The sequence below is a fragment of the Pogona vitticeps genome, chromosome 2 (assembly GCF_051106095.1).
Source record: "Pogona vitticeps strain Pit_001003342236 chromosome 2, PviZW2.1, whole genome shotgun sequence".
NCBI lineage: Eukaryota > Metazoa > Chordata > Lepidosauria > Squamata > Agamidae > Pogona > Pogona vitticeps.
Window position 1 is genome coordinate 167,773,174 of NC_135784.1, and position 19,928 is coordinate 167,793,101.

At 41.2% G+C, this 19,928-nt stretch overlaps 1 protein-coding gene across 3 annotated transcripts in view; it reads right to left on the minus strand.

Moving 5' to 3' along the window:
- The window catches only part of ITGB7 (integrin subunit beta 7), a 52,930-nt gene that overhangs the window by 23,840 nt on the left and 9,162 nt on the right, over window positions 1-19,928 (minus strand). For 2 of the 3 annotated variants that reach the window (XM_072991144.2, XM_072991142.2), the window contains exons 2-4: window positions 10,061-10,148; window positions 8,323-8,396; window positions 414-618 (exon numbers count right to left, since the gene is read on the minus strand). In XM_072991144.2, the coding sequence (XP_072847245.2) occupies window positions 414-618; window positions 8,323-8,396; window positions 10,061-10,145 (364 nt within the window). In that variant the 5' untranslated portion in view covers window positions 10,146-10,148. Of the gene's footprint in view, window positions 1-413; window positions 619-8,322; window positions 8,397-10,060; window positions 10,149-13,801; window positions 15,749-19,928 lie in introns of all 3 variants that reach the window. The other variant, XM_078384671.1, reaches the window with a different exon arrangement.

Here is a 19,928-nt window from a genome sequence, read left to right on the forward strand (position 1 = left end):
TCTTCTTCTTATTATTATTATTATTATTAGTAGTAGTAGTAGTAGTAGTAGTAGTAGTAGTAGTAGTAGTAGCAGCAGCAGTAGTAGCAGTAGCAATAGTAATAGTATAGTATAGTATAATACACATAATAATAATAAACATAAACAGGCCGGCCCTTCTTGCAGGGCACAAAGTGGGGAATCAAACTCACCACTTCTGGCTCTGCAGCCTAAACGCTAACTCACTGAGCTCCCCAGCCAGCCTTATAATGGAAGCTCACATTTGCCTTGCCATTTAGTGTTACCCTTAAAATATGTAGCAAGTGTGTTTTTTCACTAGCAATAGTGCTTCATCTGGAGCATCCTTGCTAAAAAGCCACCCACCCACCCACCTACCCAAGCCATCGGCCATTTTCTTCCACTAGGGGACCTACCAAGACGAAGGCGAAGAGCTATCCTTTGGGGTGCCAGTTGAGTGATGGTCTTCTCCGGCTGGCTCCTGTTGCTCAGGGGCCTGTCCTCCAGGACATGCTTCTCACTGCGGGGATCAATGATTTCACTGGGGAGGCAGCCACGACGTTCCAACTCCACCCGGGAGGCACAGCGTCCTGTGTCTGACTCACCTGGTTGCACAAAATCCTACAGAGGAATGGAAATGGGGACAGCTTTTTCAGTACAAGGGCTTATATAGATGTAAACAGAAGTCCTCCCAAAAATTGCAGGTAGCAAGTGCCTTCTGCTTCTTCCAGGAGACATTCCATATGAGAGAAGGGGGCGAGCCTCTTCCAAAGATGACACCTTATGTAATGTGCATGTTTCCTAGAAACAAAGAATGCAGTGATGGTTGTGTTTCTCTCCAATGCAGATCTAAACAAACTAAAAGACCTTAAAATTCACTAGAACTTTAACTGATTTCATTAGTTAAAGGACAGTTTTTCTGACGGTTTCTCCCTGTCTTATTTTCAGGACACCTTCTGGTGGGTTGCTCTGAAATTGCAGCAGATTGAGATGAAAGATAAACAGATATTTCTGTGTCCAAAAACTTCTGTGCTACACACTTAACGTTTTCCCCCTTCTCAGCATCACAAGTTACACCTAGCAGACTAAGTTATTCAAAAGAAGAAATGGTACATGACTCTGATTAATATGCAAACCATATTTTTTCCCAACGTTATGTCGTTAATTCTTTTGTAGAAGTAACACATGTATAAACACCCTCGGCAATTTGTGCCTACCCCGGTACCAAAGGACAAAAATCCTTGTTCTTCCCACAGAAGCCAGTGCCCCCTTCCCCACCCCATCTTCCCCTTTCCTTCCCTCCCTGCGACTGTCAGATTGAGAAGGCACGAAATAAAGAAAGACCCATCCGTTGAGTCACAGCGGTTTCCTGTTTCGGTGAAAAAAAACCACAAGCCCAGCCATCCTACGCCGGAGCCTGCTTGCTTGCCTTCTCAGCCCTGTTGCACCCAGATAATACATCCCTTCCCATCCTTTCAGGGGGCTCCGAGATCCATGGTTTTCAGTGAGATAAAAAAGAACCGTTTATCAGGACAGGTGTCAGGGCTTGGTGGTACTGGGCCCCCGCAAGGGGCAACTCCTCCTGACTAACCCTCGGAGCCCTCTGGCCCGGCTGCTGCCCTTCTCAGCTCTCCTGTCCTCTCCGAGCAGGAAGGAAAGAACATGAGCAAAGAGAGGGGGCTGGATCTGGGCCTCGCTCTCTGGGCTGTTGTGTTTTTTTGATCCAGCAGCAAGAGTGGCGAAGGTGCAGCAGCAGTGGTGAGGAGGCAGGAGGCCACAGATTAGCAGATGTGACACCTCTCTCGTTGACTATGCCTCCAGTACAGTATAAGCATGCTAGGTTTGTACAATAGGCTGCCAAGTTGGAACAAATGTATAGCAAATACAGTACCATACTAAAAACATCAGCAGCACCAAAATACATTCAAAGCAGTAGAGTACAACAATCCATTTAAAAACTCAATTTAGGCAGCCAGTCATTCGGGGAGAGCTTGCATGGAGAGAAAGGTCTTTGTTTGCTTCCGGAAAGGAAGAAAAAGTTGGGGCCAGCCTGGCCTCCTGTGGGAGGGAGTTCCAGAGTCTGGGTGCAGCAACAGAGAAGGCCCGCTTGCAGGTGCCCACCAAACGCACCTGTGAAGGTGGTGGGGCTGAGAGAAGGGGCACTCCTGTTGATCAGGCTCATGAAAGGAGATGTGGTCCTTGGGATAACTTGAGCCCAAGCCATTTAAGGCTTAATAAGTTAGAAACAGAACTTTGAATTGTGCCCAGAAACAGATTGGGAGCCAGTGGAGCTGCTCTAACAGGACGGTTATATGTTCCCTGTAACCATCCTAATTAGCAATCTCGCTGTGGTATTTTGGACCCTCTGGAGTTTCTGAACACTTTCCAAAGGCAGACCCATGTAGAGCATGTCACAATAATTCATCCAGGATGTAACTAAGGCATGTATCACCATGTCCAGGTCAGACCTGTCTAGGAACAGGTGCGGCTAGTGCACTAGTTTTAATTGTGCAAATGTTCTCCTGGCCACAGCCGAAACCTGGGCATCCAGGCTCAGAGATGAATCCAGGAGCAACTCTGAGCTGCGCATCTGTGTTTCAGAGGAAGTGTAACCCCATCCAGTACAAGCTGAATCCCTAAACCTTGATCTGCCTTTCAGCTAAACAGGAACACCTCTGTCTTGTCTGGATTAAATTTCATTTTGTTCACCCTCATGCACTCCATTACTGATAGCAGACACTGATCTAGAAGCAAAACAGCTTCCTCAGATTCTCAGATTTAGATGAAAATTTATTCATTTCTTTATTTATTTTTAATTTAGGAGATACTCCATTATTATTATTATTATTATTATTATTATTATTATTATTATTATTATTATTATTATTATTATTATTATTATTATTATTATTATTATTATTTACACTTCTCTCTTCAACAATGCTGGACCCCCATGTAATTCAAAATCTGTATATATCTCTACCCAGGTCTGACCTTGGAAGCCTAGGTGGACTCGGTGTCCAGGGGTGCCTTCTTACAGCTGCTGGGAATATATCAACTTCGCCCTTACCTGGATGAGCGGAGCCTGGCAACAGTCACACATGCACTGGTAACAACCAGACTGGACTACTGCAATGCGCTATACATGGGGCAGCCTTCAAAGATGGTCCGGCAATGGCAACTGGCACAGAACCAGGCTGCGGGGCTGGTAAGTGGTAGCACCGCATGGACTCATATCACGCCGGTTCTGAAAAATTTACACTGGCTGCCGGTTGCTGTTTGGGCCCAATTCAGAGTGCTTACTTTGACATATAAATCCCTAAACGGCTTAGGACCTAGTTACCTGAATGACCGCCTTCTTCCATATGAGCCTGCCCGTTCTCTAAGATCAGGCCAGGAGGCCCTTCTAAAGGTGCCATCGCTGAAAGAGGTGAGGGGGGCAGCATGTCGAAATAGGCCCTTCTCGGCTGTTGCCCCCCAACTTTGGAACACCCTCCCTATAGAGATCCGCCTGGCTCCGACACTTTTGGCTTTTTGGTACCAGGCAAAGACCTTTCTGTTTAGCCAGCATTTTAATTTAATAATATTCTTTAGCTGGCCATATGAGCAGCAGGATTTATTAATACTAATGTTTTAATGATTGTGTTTAATATAGGATATTATTATAATATTGCCTATTTTTAAAGGTTTTAATATTTTTAAAGTTTTAATATTGTTGTTCGCCACTCAGAGACTACTGGTAATGGTGTGGCAAAAAAAATTTTTTTTTTATAAATAAATAAGATAAATAAATAAAATGCAGTCATGCAAATGACATTGTCACATTTACAATTCATCACATTAAACTCCAACTTCAACTCAAGCAGGATGTGGTGAGCAGTATTTCCTCGCCTGGGACGGCACCTGGAAGGGTTTTCGAACGGAAGCAGTTGAGCTTCCTCTTGTAGGCAGATTAGAAGCTGTCGTTCTTTTTGGAGGGCACACGACCCTTACGGTCCTGGCGCAGGGAGAAAACTGACGCAAGAGATTTCTTTCAGAGAAGGAGACACTCTTTCCCAGCCAGGCTACGTGAAGTGCCAGCCAAGATCCCTTGTGAGGGGATCATGGGCTGCTGCTCTTTGGGCCAAACGGGAAGCAGTGGGGCCTGCTGATGCTACAACAGAAAATGTGCAGGGAAGTGGCACATGGACAATCCTTCGGGCAGGGTAACACGAACAGGCAGACACAAAGGCAGACATAGAGACAAGACAAACAGACCGAGTGACCACCATAAGGCTTATTGTAACACCACCACAGATGAGATGCTGATGCTCTCTGGATGTTTCATGCTACATCCCCCATAATCCTTGGACACTGGCCAAGTTAGCTGGGGCTGATGGGAATTGGAGTCTACAAGGTCAGAAGAGTGACAGATGGGGGAAAACTGGACTAGAGAAAAAGGGAGACTTTGCTTTTAGAATATCTTCCCTTCTGAAAAACAAATGCCAGACCATAGTCTGAGGAAAGTCCTGAAGGAAACTACTGTTTTTGAACCCAGCTTGTGCATCTGTGTTGCCACTGCTCAATGGTGAAAATGCTCTGTATATGTTTAGAGGTCTTTCTCTTATTTCACTTCCTACTGGCCTGTCCAAAGAGCTGAGAGGGAATTTGGCCACAGTGACACATGCCTTACTTCCATCCTGCTTGGATTATTGCCACACATTCTACATGGGGCTGCGTTTGAATACAGCTCTGAAACTCCAACTGGTTCAAAATGCTGCAGTCAGGCCGCTGACCAGCCAAAGGAGCATGTAACTCCTCTGTTACAACGGATTCACTGGGGGGGCTGGCCCGCTTCCAGGTCCAATTCAAAGTGCTGGTTATGATCTATAAGGCCCTTTACACCTTGGGTTCAGGCTACCTGTAAGACTGTCCCCCCCCCCCCCCGTATGAGCCTTTTCAGCTTCCAAGGTCTTCTGGAGGGAGGCATTTCTCTCAGTCTCACTGCCCCCCCCCCGGCACATTTGGTGGGGATGCAAAAGAGGGCCTTCTCTGTGATTGTTCCCAGGTTGTGGATTGACCTTCTTCAGAAGCCAGGTTGGCTCCTTCCCTCTCATCCTTCCAGCAACAGATGAAGGCAGTACTTTTCAGGTAACCTTTTAACAGCTCATTGGACAGTGCAGAGTTTGAATTCTGAGTGCTGCATATCATTAAAGTATGTTTAGACCTGTTTTCAGATGTTTTAACACTAATTATTTTAATGCTAATCTATATTTTTCCTGTTTTTATCTACATACTTTGTCTTTTAATACCTTGGGGCCTCTAATTGGGAGAAAGACAGAAATTAAACAAACAAATAAATGCTTTATAACTATCCACAAGAGAATTTTCCCACACTAGAAATGCCTGTGCAGCTGTTCTTCTGACTCATAAAGGCAACAGAAAATCAAAATGCCTTCTTAAACCACTTTCTTTCTTTCTTTCTTTCTTTCTTTCTTTCTTTCTTTCTTTCTTTCTTTCTTTCTTTCTTTCTTTCTTTCTTTCTTTCTTTCTTTCTTGGGAGAGCTTCTGAGGTGTCGGTTTTAAGGCATGTGACCTCTTCTAGGGTTAAAGAGGTGAATAATAGAAAACCCTCCAATTGAAGGCAACTTATACGTGCTGGCAAATGGATCTTTGATCTTTGTATTATGACATGAAAAAAGGGTGGTGGCACTGGCATGTGGGCTGGGGAATTCTTGAATTTGTCATCTAAAAAAGTAACTTTTACATTCTTTGGAGGAGAAGACCTCCACTTCCCATCTGGGCTTCCAAAAAAGAAAAAAAAAAGAAAAAAACCTCTGAGCCCAACTGTCTTGAAACCTTTTTCATGTTCTCACCAGGGTTCACTGAAGCACACCTCCAGATTGGGTCAAACATCTGAAGAAACTTCACCTGTATTACAGTTTAGCTTGCAAAATACAGGGCCAGGCTGGGCCTCAGCAGCAGCCTCTCTTTTTTTCAGTGTTGGGGGTGCACAGCTGTAGGTAGCGCCCATTGCTGACTCAGTATGTGCCCTTACTATAACCTCTGAGTGAAAATCAGTGCGAGAAACTGGAATGAAAGGGCAAGAGGTGAACTAGAGGCCAGCCAGGCTAGGTTGCTTGTCTTCCGATGATGATGTTGCCTTCAAGAAAACATTTTGCCTTTGCTGAAAAGGACACATCTGCCTGGGCTAGAAGAATACTAGACGTTGAGTCTAAACGCTTGTCCAAAAGACTCATTTCCAGGCCCATCAAGGCTGCATCCAGCCCAGGTCACAGTGCACCACAGGCAACAAGGAGAAGAGGCAACACAGAGAGGTGACAGCAGCATTCAGACAACTCGGGTAAGCAAATCAAGCTGCGCTCTCTTGTGCCATGTGGTGGTCAGAAGGATAATCATCACCATGAGCTGTCAAGCTAATCCCAACTGATAGCAACTCTTCCTAGGGTTTTCCAGGTAGGGAATACTCAGAAGTAGTTTCCCATTCTCTTCTTCTTGTGGCACCTTGCAACTATGCAGCTTGCCCAAGGCCACACAGGCTGGCTCTTTTTAATCCCTCAGGAGTTAGAGTGGGGAATTCAATTCCTGGCCTCTGGCCAGGTACCCAACTCACTGAACTCTCCAGCCAGCTGTGGTCAGAAAACTGATTAATATCCTGTTGTGTAGCTCCACAGGCACAATGGGAATTACATGGCAAATTGACATTGATTAAAGACTCCCTTTGGCAATTCTGGGATGCATTCAGTTTGTACGCAATATGACCAAGTGATATGCATCCTGAAATCACCAAAAGAAGCCTTTAATCAGCAGCTATTTCCCACTGCCGATGACATCATTCCCACTGTGCACATCAAGCTGAGCAACAGTATTTCAGCCATTTTTCTTCTTGCATCTAACTCAAGAACGAGAAATGTTACGCATGCACAGAATGCTTTTCTCTGAACACTAAGGGGTCACAATCAAATATTTAAACTCTGAACATAAGTCCCAGGGAATGTGTTTCCTGAATCCCCCAGGAAAATGATGGAGATATCAGATAGCTCCATGAATTAGGTGTCAGCCTGCAGAGCCAGAGGTCACGAGGTTGATAGCCCACTGTGTCTCCCAGGAGTAGAGACAGCCTTTTTTGGCCCTGGGCAAGCTGCACAGTACTAGAGTATCCCCACCCGAGAAGAATAGAAGAGGAAACCATTTCTGAATACTCTCAGCCTTGAAAATCCTGGAAAGGGCCACCAAAAGTAAAAATTAACTTGACAACACACAATTATGATGATTTAGGGGGAGGTAGAAAAAAGACTGTGCCTCCCAAATAGCAGAGAAAAGAAGGGAAACAAAATGCAAGGGAGATAGGGAAAGTTACAGAAAATGGAATGCAGAATTCCAAAGAATAGCAAGGAGAGACGAGAGGGCCTTCTTAAATGAACAGTGCAAAGGAATAGAGGACAATAATAGAAAGGGAAAAACCAGAGATCTGTTCAAGAAAATTGGAGATATTAAAGGAACATTTTGTACAAAGATGGACATGATAGAGGACAAAAATGGTAGGGACCTAACAGAAGCAGAAGACATCAAGAAGAGATGGCAAGAATACACAGAAGAATTATACTAGAAAGATCTCCTGGCAAATAGAAGGGGAAGATATGGAGGCAGCGACAGATTTTACTTTCTTGGTCTCCATGATCACTGCAGATGGTCACAGCAGCCATGAAATTCAAAGACGCCTGCTTATTGGGAGGAAAGCGATGACAAACCTACACAGCATCTTAAAAAGCAGAGACATCACCTTGCCAACAAAGGTCCGCATAGTCAAAGCTATGGTTTTTCCTGTTGTGATGTAAGGCAGTGAGAGCTGGACCATAAAGAAGGCTGACCGCCAAAGAATGGATGTTTTGAATTGTGGTGCTGGAGGAGACTCTTGAGAGTCCTCTGGACTACAAAGAGAACAAACTTATCCATTTTGAAGGCAATCAACCCTGAGTGCTCACTGGAAGGACATTTTGAAGGAAATCAACCCTGAGTTCTCACTGGAAGGACAGATCCTGAAGCTGAGGCTCCAGTACTTTGACCATCTCATGGGAAGAGAATACTCCCTGGAAAAGACCCTGATGTTGGGAAAGTTTGAAGGCAAGAGGAGAAGGGGACAACAGAGGACGAGATGGTTGAGCAGTGTCATTGAAGCTACCAACATGAATTTGACCAAACTCTGGGAGGCAGTGGAAGGCAGGAAGGCCTGGTGTGCTCAGGTCCATGGGGTCACGAAGAGTCAGACATGACTTAATGACTAAACAAGAAAAAAGACAGATGTCCATGAGACAGAAGACTCACCAGTTGCTTGCACCAGGCACAGCTGAGGTGGGACACTATGCAGGCATGGCAAGAGGGTTGAGGATGGCATGAATCTGGAAAGAAAGTATAGGTGAGCATAATCCATTTACTTCTTATCTCAGACTCAGATGGCCATTTAGGCATCGCCAACACTGATTTCAAAAGAGGATACAGATTTGCATGAAGTCTGTCTTGTGATGATTTACATATATACAAACATACATTTAGCTACAACATCTATTATTTTTTTTCTAAAAGACATAAAACATTCTCACAGACTTTTCAGTCTGAGTGTGTAAGATGGGCACATATGGAGTCTGCCACATCTTTGGGAAGATCTCTGAGCCTGTTGCACAGGGTATACAGTACATAGATGTTATTGACAGTCTATCATTAGAAGAGGACAATGCTCAAAGATTGGTTTTGTTGCTGTTCTCTGATCTTCTGGATTTTGCAGATCAAGTTGCTCCAACACTGGAGGGAGGAATAGCCAGTGTCATGACTCCTAGCCATTGATACCCTTAGCTCACTTTAACTTGCCGAGTCCCCATCTAAAACTATCGAGACTGGTAACCATCACATCTTGTGGCAGTGAGTTCTGCTGTTTAATTGTGTATTGGTTGAACCAGCACTTCCTAAACACACATTCACACACACATCTTTAGAGGAGCTGCACAGTCTTACTCTGACATCTTAGAATCATCTGTTCATGAATTCTGATATAAATCATCCTAAATAGGAACGTGTGATATATGTTTTATTCATAGATGAGGAAATTTTATATATACACATTTAACAAAAATCAGGGGAATTTGAATGAAAAATTCCGCCCACTTCGTCTCCATTTACTTTCACCTATGAAGCTGCATAAAAGGAGTAGGTATATGCTAGGGTTGATTGCAGAGACCTTGTGATGTGGGGGGAGGCGGCCATCATACACTGAATAGCCTCCCAAATCCAGCAACCTCCAGTTATGCTGGACTACAAACCCCTTCGTTCCTGGCCAGCACAGTCATTCCCCTGATGGCTGGGGATGATGGGAACCACAGTTTAACATGTCTTGAGGTGCAAGGTTGGAGAAAGTGAGAGGATGCCTTTCATTCACCCCAGACTCAGGAATCCGTGTGGCCCTCTCAGTGTTTTGCTGTTCCCTCAGACTGAAATTTTCATCAGGCTCTGCTCAACCCAGACTCCATGCTCTCTTGTTTTCCTGCCCCTGTGCTGCTGTTTTCTGCTCTCAAAACCAGGTCTCAGGGGAAGGCTTCCTCACTCCTGACACACATGCGACCATTCCTCCCGTTTTGTAAACCATCTTTGATCCACGCTGTTCTCCTACTCTTGTTCCTCTGGTGCCAGTTCTTCGTTTTGGATCAATGAACTATCCAAAGCTACCGCAGGCTCTTGTTCCCGTTATAAAACAAATATAGTGGCGTTTCCAGTTAAATGCAGGTTTTGCACTACAGATCAAGAGGGCTTTTCAGTACAAACCAGACAGCCCTAACTTGGTGGTCCAGATGTGTCGGGACAACAACCCCCATCATCCCGAACCAGAATGAAGGTGTCTGGATTGAGGAGGGCAGACAAAAATGTTTACAACATGGCCTACACTCCTCATCTGTACACACACACACACACACACACAGACACACACACACACACACACACACACACACACACACACACACACACAAAGACAGATAGACAGACAGACACACACTCACACGTATCTTCACTTTACCAGTATGGGATGTTTCCTCTGCATATCCCACTGACAGAAGCATTAGCAAAAGGTGCAGTTTCATCGCCCACCCAGTGGGAAACATGGTCTGGAAAGCAAAAGGGGATCAGTTACTTAGAGAGAGAGAGATCAGACTGCACTTTATCCTGTGTTTTGGACCATCGTGGGAATGGACTGATTCACTCCATTTCCCAGCAACATGACATTGTGATAACTGCTAACCAGTCTGACCTTCATCCAAGCCTACCTACATCTTCTGTGTCCTTGGCAAGGATTACTATTTTCTTAAAGCAGGGAGGATCACTCTGTTTTGGTTTGGTTTTGGCATGGGTGATTGCCAGTATCAGAGAAGATCCTCCAGAGTAACAGTGTGCGACTTAATTCCAAAAGTAAAAATAAAAATAATTGCAGGATTCTTCCCCTCTACAAAAGAGGTTGTGGAGGCAGATCTTTCCCCCTTCTTTTAAAATCCAGTACTGTATCAAAAACGCTGGCTCTATGGCTTGGAAACGGAGATGAGCACTGTGCCCTAGAGTTGGACACGACTGGACTAAATGTCAAGGGGAACCTTTGCCTTTACCTTTACTGTATCAGTGGAGTAGCAAACCAATTCAGAGCACACCACTTCCAAACCTCTTTTAAAAAACAGCAGTTTTCCCGTACCCCCATGGAGGAGGAGACAGGACAAAAACACACCAGTGATCTTATCTGATCTTTTTAAACTTTCCGTTTAAAAGGAGGAACTAACTAAATAGGTCACTTGAAGTGCACTGTGGTTTTCCTACCCCAAAACTGCTTGATCCATGCATGTGGATGCAAGGATTGCCCCAAATGGCATTCCACACCTCATTTGACAATTGACTGTCTAGTTGGATTCAGAGAGAGAGAGAAAGAGGGAGAATGTTTTGCTTCTTTTTTCACCCAAAGAAAAGGATGATCATCCAATTGCAATCATGATAGAGGGGCCACACAGTTCAGTAGCTTCATCATTTGTTTTGCATGGAGAAGATCACAGTTCAGTTCCCCTCCCCCCAATTACAAGATTGAAGTAGACGATATTTGCTCAAGACCCTGGAGCCCATAAGAGCAGGAATTAGGTGAAATGGAGAAAAGAGTCTTGAGCTGGTCTAGGTAGCTTCCTATGAAGTCTGCTGGCCCAGAGCACTCACACATGCAATGCTTCCATTATTCTGCAAAGAAAAAGCAAGAACTGTATTGGCCAAACATGTATTCATTTAAAAAAAAAAATGACTCGGGTTTGGATTTTAACTCCGTTTATAATATGGACAGATTGTATTTGTCTTCAGTGTGGAAAGGATTGTCACTTTCTAATTGGCCTTCTCAGCCACACTAGACGCTGTTCCAAGTCCTCCATTCAGAGCACGTTACCATAGTCTCTCGAGACTGACAGATGCCTAATAATATGTGTCCACGGTATAAATATTGCCACATGCAAAAGCTGAACTGTGCACTTTCAAGGTGACTGAACACCCCATTCTGACATAAAGATTTTGTTTTTGCTTTTTCACCATTACACATGAGATCCTTCTGAATGTAAAGGAAAAATTGATGAAAATGTTGTATAATTATCTGCTAGAATTAAAAATGCAAGATGAAAGAGTTAAAGAATTTATGTTGAAATGGGCCCAACATATGGGCCACAATATTAACTTAAAGTCATGGTCACAAATATGGGAAGACAATGTTAAGTTAACAAAAGCAATGGATTATAAAGAAAATATGTATAAGATGTTCTATAGATGGTACATGACACCTAAAAAATTATCGAAAACATATCAAAGTATCCCTAACAAATGTTGGAAATGGAAAGTAAAAGAAGGTAGTTTTTATCATATGTGGTGGACTTGTAGGGAAGTTAAGCTTTTGGAAACTAGTCCATGGGTTTTTACAAAAAAAATGTTATCCTCTATAATTCCATATGAACCTGAACGGTTTTTGTTGAATATAATACCAGATTGATAGAAAAAGAAAAAAGATATTTAATCATATATGTAACTACAGCAGCAAGAATTTTATATGCCTAATGCTGGGGAAAAAGAGGAGACTCCAACAGTACAAGAATTTTTTTTCCTAAGCAGCAGAGATGGATATTTTAACTGAAGTATTTTAAAAGACAAAGAAACTGTTGAGGCTAGAAAAAAGTGGGAAGCTTTGTACAATTGGATGAGAGATGAGAACATGAATGGGTTAAAATTATACGAAAGAAGCTATAAGATATAATTGTAGAATTTAAAGGCTTAAAAATGGCAAGATAAGTGTGAACTAAGCTTAGTAAGAAAATATATTGGCAAAAGTAATAATGATATTTTTTTCTATCACATTCTATATTTTTATATTTATCCCAGTAGCCTGTTCCAGACCCCTTCCCCATGATCTTTCCTTACCCAATTGAAAATGAATTTTTAAAAAATGTTTTTGCTCTTTAAAATCTTCACTGCATGATCATATGTAGGACCTCAGTCATGTGCAGGACAGAGCTACTGTAGACTCTCAGAGTGAAACACACTGAGATGTGCTTAAGACATGCTGAGTCTCAAGTTATGTCAGATTGAACCAGTTCCATCGTATCTGGCTACGGAGCCAGAGGTTGGGAGGCCTTGGGCAAGCTGCAGAGTCCTAGGAAAACCCTAGAAGAAGGGAATGGGAAATCAATTCTGAGTACTGTACTCTCTACTTGGGAAACCTTGAAAAGTCAGAATTTACTTGATTAAATTGTATTAATTCTAACAAAAAGATTAGTTAGAACAAAAATAACCAAGTTTTATATCTGCATATATCCTTCTCTCAAGTCTTTTGGAGGCAGGAACTTCCATTCCTACTGACCAGTGGGTTTTCCTTTTTTTTTCTTGAGGTGGGATGTACAATTTTGAATAAAAAACAGCTATGGGGAGAGATTTAAATCTCCCTCAAGCGTGCACCATCAACATCATGATCAATAAACAAATCAAATGGAACACTCACATAAAGGATGCAACTGAACACTAACAACCTAGCTAATGTATGTATGTATGTATGTATGTATGTATGTATGTATGTATGTATGTATGTATGTATGTATGTATGTATGTATGTATGTATGTATGTATGTATGTATGTATGTATATTGCAATAATTCTGTGTCCGTTTAAGAGTGTAGATCCTTTGATTCAGTTATATAAGGAATAAATAATATAATGATAGAGAAATAAACGTATTTAGAAGGTCCCCATAATCTGAGGTTCTAAAGTGTACTTTGCTTAGCTGATGCATAAATGTAGCACTGTGCTCATCTCTGTAATCCAGACCTTTGGTCTAGATGGGCAGGATAGAAATCCAATAAATAAATAAATAAATAAATAAATAAATAAATAAATAAATAAATAAATAAATAAATAAATAAATAAATAAATAAATAAATGCTGTATGAAAAGCCATTTGCAAGGGTGCTTCAGAACTGCCTGCCCTATGGCTGAACATACTTTTGCTGAACTCTGAACAAACAGCAATTCCCAAAAGAAGAAGTAAGTATTGTTCTGCTGTCTTCACTCAGAGAAAACAGCAACTTGGAAATACCACGACATCTTTTCTTTTTTGTCACTCAGAAGTGAAAAACGGCTCCACCCTAAATGTTTTTACCCAAAATGTTCCTAGAAACAGCACATACAGGATATGATTTATTTTCATTTAAAACATGGGAAGGGGGGGTTAACCAACATGCTATAAACCAGAATTCAGTCCTACCTTGAATTTACAGTCTTGGATGTGGTTAGCTGATCACAGTTGTAGGTAGCAATTCGGCAGCTTGTGCACTCTGTATGCACTCAGAGGCAACTACAGTAATTCTTTATGGTTCTTTTCTGTCTTCCCATTTGAGAAAGGCTGGCTTATCTCCCCGGGGGCTTTATGGAACCCCCCGCCCTCTGATTCCATGACAAGACACCTAACTCAGGGTGGACTACACTGCAATTTACCCTGCATAGTTTGTGCTAAAGTTTGTAGAGGGAAAATACATTGACAATACAACTAAGACAAGTATTGCCTTTTTTCACAGGCATTTGTTGCTTTTTGGTCAGCTGGTAGGGGCTAGTATTTTTTGATTTTATTTTATTGGTAACAATTGCTCTTGCAAACCTTTTTTTCATTTTCTGGCATATGAGATTTTTTTATATCAGTCCAAACGGGCAGGGGCAATTTGCTTCCAAGGTGACACTGACAGTGCAGCATCTCTTTTTAAAAAGTTTTGGCAAGTGACATAGCACTACACTGATATGACAGCTTGTGAAACTGCAGCGCTTAGGTAACAAGAGTGCTATATTGCAAAAGCACAATTAAACAAAAAATAGTTCAAAGGCAAGACAAGAGTAACTTGCCTGAGGGAGAGGTCCTGGCTTTGCGAGTGTCCTGTGCCCCACCAAAGGGTATGCCAGTACAATTGGAACATGCCCCTCTTGTATCTCCTCCAAACAATTTCTTAAAATTATTATTATGCCTTTCCAATTTACTGCTGTGTCAGATAAGCACTGCAGTTTCATAAGTTGTCATATGAATTAACTGCTGTGTCACTTGTAATTTTTTTTAAAGGCAGGGAAGAGGGCAATGTTAACGACAAAGGAGGATGAAGGACCTATGATTGCAGCATCAATTGTAGCGATGTGAATTACGGTGTGGACTCTTGCCCTGAAAATGGTCCAGGATAATTAATTATAACAGTGATTTAACTGCTGCAGGATACTTTTAAATGACCTAAACCAGTCCAGAAGATCTTCCCTGGATAGGTACACCCTGACTGAGCTGTCCAGCCAGCCTGTACCTCTCCATATACAGTGCCAGATTCCCCATAATATCAGGGCTCATCCGGGGGAGGCCAATACTCTTCTCTAATTCTACTCACAAGCAAGATACTCCAAGCAAAGTTCTATGTCTGAAAAAAAGTGGATTGTCTATGAAATCCACAAAAATTTACACTGAAATAAGTTTGGTAGTCTTTAAAGTGTCACAGCTTGTTTTTATGTTTTTTAGCCTCTAAATGAAGATATTTCCAAACATAAATTAAAAATTTCCAGTTAGTGGGTACTGCCAGCTTTTGGTTCTTTGGGCTTGGGGGGGAATGGTGAGTAGTAGGCTTTGAAATGTACATTATTAATTATCCCAATACCATTCCGTTCTCAGGAGAGAAAGGAAATTAATGACTGATTTCCTCTTATCTTTTTATTTTGCCTTTATATTATTTTACCTATAAAAGAGGGAAGAGTAATTAAATGAACATTCATCACATCTCCTTCCTGTGAGATAATACATCGATATTGAGGCAACCCTCTGTACCCTTATTCAAAAGTATATCTTGTTTTGTTCAAAGATCTTGACTGCCAGGTAAGAAAAGGCATTGAAAGGCCCTTTCTTCTGACTAATTCCTCAGCCGCACTCAAGAGGAAGCTGTCAAGTGGGCGAAATACAAGGCTTTCATTAACAGTGTCTTGAAAGCATTTTGTCACCTTCTTACATTAAACAAACTGGTGCTCTGATTGCATTTTACTTGAAGAAAAGAAGCACAGGCTTTTGTGATAACAGCCTACTACATCAGATGCATGAAGATTGAAGCGGTTCATAAATCTTAGGCCATCATAAACTCTTGTCTGTGTTGAAGGTGCTGTGATAACTTGCCTTAGTCTTGCTGCAAAATGGCTATCTCTGTAGAGAATAAAAGGTGGCTGAATGTAATTCTGGGTGTGAATAAGAGATGAACAGGCAGACAGATACAATTTATCTTTAATACAGTCATGACATTTTTTTTAATTATAAGTGACACACACACACCCCTCAAATAACTCTTTACTGACTGATAAGCCATCAGAAAAAAGGTTGTGTGGATTTAAATTTGTTTAAAGTGGGTAAAGCCCCATTGGGTTCTTTTAGCATTGGGAAAAGCCTCATATCATCCTGACACCTCCACACTGGAGCGAAATCAAGAACCCAGCCATTTAAAGTTGCATTAATCGCTGTCGAACTGCCTTCTTTCCACGCACTCTTCTCCTATTGCTCCCTCCCCTCCTGCAAGTCTGATTGAATTTGACTGCACTGCACTGCGCGTTTCACACCAGCTGTGACATCAGACACAAACACAATGGGTATGAAGAAGCACCCATGCAAGAAAGAGAAGCAACTTTGTTTTCCTGCCATGTGGGGGGGGGGGAGTACGTGACAGTGTCATGGTGGTTTGCTGTGCGCCCACCAGTTTCAAATAGGAGCTGCAGATTTTTGGTTGTGCTGAAAATAGTACTACTAAATGTGTCTGATCTGATAAGACAGCAACGATGAGTTAAGAGAGTCAGCAGCCTCCAGGCTGGCTAAATTTGCTTTGGTTTTTTTTAATGGAAGAACTCAAAGATTCTCCAACTAGATTATGATACAATTAACAGATTCTTAGGTCTAGGAAGTACTTTGCATATCAGAAATGAATGGAAGTCATAGACTTCAGAAAAACACAGTAGGACTAAGGAAACCATTGGGAAATCAGTAGTTCTTGCTAATCGCAAATCATGACAAGCACTACCAATCTACCTTCTGCATCCGCCTTATAAACATCACCCCTAAACAGTTAAAAAGCAAACATTTTAGTCTGTGTCCTGCTACAATTAAACCTTGGTGTTTAACCTATAATCCATTACATAATCAGCAAAGTCTTTCTATCTGAATACATCTTTAAGGGATTGTTGTATTCTGAGAAAATAGAGAAAGGTTTGAAAGAAAGAGATTTTAAAAAAGACCGATATGAACCAGAGAAGGTTAGACAAAGGTCTTTTTAAATACAGTTGCATATAAAATGTGCATTTGGGAATAAACACATGTAGTCAGAAAACCTGACAGAAAAAAAATGGGAATTAGATTCAGTTTGATAATCAGATAAAAAAATTGGAAAAGTGTAAAGGTACATGTTGAGTAAATTATAATTCAAAGAGAGAAGGAAAAGTCCTAGCCCGGAGATGGTGGCTAAGATATATAAGGCATTGTATCCTCATTTTCAAAGGCTTTCATGGCTGGGATCTGATGGCTGTTGTAGGTATTTTGGGCTGTTTGGCCATGTTCTGGAGGTTTTTCTTCCTAACGTTTCACCAGTCTCTGTGGCTGGCATCTTCAGAGGACAGGAGTTAGAACTCTGTGTTCTGATGCAGTGTGTGGGATAGTTGAGTATTTATAGCTGTGGGATCAGCTTTTTGTCCTTTTCAGGAAATTGGGTGATTACGGTGATCAGGGTGTTTTTTGTTATGGGTGTATTGTTGTGATGGGGGGAGATGATCTGTCACTGCGATTGATGGGTGTCATTAGCTAGTCTTTTGTGTGCAGTGATCACCGGTCCTTGTGGCTGGGTAGAGTTTGTTGACCTTTTGCAGGCTATATTTTTCAGTGCTGGGAGCCAGGCTTTGTTGAGTTTTAGGCTTTCTTCTCTTTTGTTGAAGCTGTGCTGGCATTTGTGGATTTCAATATAACGCATTGTTAGGACTAGAAAATTATCAAGAAGCTTGTAAAATAATAGGGATTTTTTTGTTAAGCAAGTAAGCACTGATATATGAAATAATATATAGAGAAATAAATGTTTTAAATCCATATCTGTCAGAATAAAATTTCTACAAATGGATACAGAGGTGGTAGCTGACTCCTGTGAAATTAAAAATGGATTCTGGGTATTCTAAAATATGTTGGAGATGTGGACAAGATGTCAGTACCTATTACCATATGTGGTGGAAATGTGGAAAAGTATCAAAATTTTGGAAGTCAGTATTTAAAGAAATAGGGGAAATGTACAATTAACAATAGACATTTGCCCAAAAATGGCATTTTTGCTTCTTTTTGAAGAAGACTGGTGTAATTTGGCAAAGAAAGATTTAATTCTGACAGTGGCTAGATGAGTGATTGTGAGAGACTGGAAACGGAAGTATATGTTTCAATTAACTGAACAGCATAATGAAGTCTAGGAAGTAGCTGTTAACAGTAAGTTGACATGGGATATAAAATTTAAAAAGGGATTGTTAAAGGAGAACAAATGTGTTGAACTATGGCAAGATCTTCTGATTTATGTGTTATTGAAAGGAGAAGGCTGTCTACCCAAACAAGAGACTGGAATGGAAATGTATATAAACGTGAAGACATATACACTTTTCCAGACTTTTTAAAGCATTTAACGGTTATTGTTAATCTAAGGGGGGGGGGCAGTGTTTGAGGCATTCTAATTCTGAGAGCAGAAATTTGACAACACAGCAGGTGCAAATAATTTTGTTCCTGAACAAGGGCAGGTTTGTAAATGAATCATCACTGTATAGTCAATAAGAGCTCTTGTTTACTGTGAAGAAATAACCACTTACACAGGGTGTAAGCAAGCAGTAAATAACACCCTGTGTTCACTCTCTACCACCACCTTCTTTTTCTAGTGTGCAGAATTTGACAAAACATTTGTGCCGTTGGAAAAGCTGCTTTTAAAAAACGATGAGCCTAAATAGATGAAAGAACTGGCTCAAACAATTAATTCAGTATCTGGTGCTGACAAGATTTAGCAAGTGAGTCATGCTATCACAAATCTAATGGCTCAGAGAAACACTATAAAATCACTTCAGGCTAGTCCATTCACACTTTCTACTGTTAGTTATCAAATGTATGTACATTCCTAGAAGACTGCCTGTGTGAATCAGGCTGAGATCCCCTGGAAAGCAATAATATTTAAGCATATTTTAAAGCCTTTAAACCCCAATGCCTGCCTTTCTGAAAGTCACTTTCATGCATAGTATTTCCTCATTCCTCCCCATTAAAAAACAAGTAGACTTTAATTATATCAAACAGTGGGCATCAATTTTACCAGCATTTTTGGATTATCCAAAATCCATTCTATGTTCACTTTACAGACATCTAACATACTTTGAGAAATATTAGAAAAAAACACTGAATATATGAAACATTGGTCAAATTTAATACTGTATAGTTTATACATATTTATTTAATATGGAAGTTCTTATTTTCAATAGCTTTTTAAAAAATCTTTTCACTATTGGGAATTTATTGAAACAGAGATAGATCACTATAATTAGCACTCACCAATTCCCAGTATTGTAGCACATTGGAGACCTAATAGCTTTGTGGCATGTGTGTTTATAGACTAGAACAATCAGAAGCATGAAATATTATGCTCAGTTGGCAAATAAAATACACCATAAAACTGTGGCATTAAGACTTACTGACTGAATTTTCATTTCCCCTTCTCCTGTTCTTTCCGTATCTTTTCCTTTTGTGTCCTTGCACAGTATCTGTAAGGTTCTTTTTTCAAAATAATCTATTACACTGGTCAGATCAAAAGAAAATTGGACAGCCCTCTGTCCGATCTCCAGTACAGTATTTTGATCCGGATTCCTGCATTGAGCAGGGGGTTGGATTCGATGGTCTTATAGGCCCCTTCCAACTCCCATGATTCTATGATTTTATTTATTTGTTTATTTTAGAATAATGTCGTGTAAAAGCATTTAAGAAGTTTCCAAACCAAAAGATACTAACAATTCTACTGTAACTCTCCCTTCTCTCTCTGAGTGGAACAAACGAACTAACAACTGGAGTTCATCACTGTGCCTCAGCATTGTGGTTCGTTTGAACAAGAAGGCATTTTATTGTCTTAGATGTAAAAAAAATGTGCCCCAATGGCAAAACACCATACATTCTTCTTCTTCTTCTTCTTCTTTAAATGGACAACTCTTGTCCCAAGCAGGGTTTGTCTCTGGAGGGAAAAATATCCCATACTTGGGGACATGGTTTATGACTCTGCGGGTCGCAATGCTGTAGAAAACAAGTACTGTTGGTCTGGTTCTTTGTAGATTTTACATCAGAACGTGAC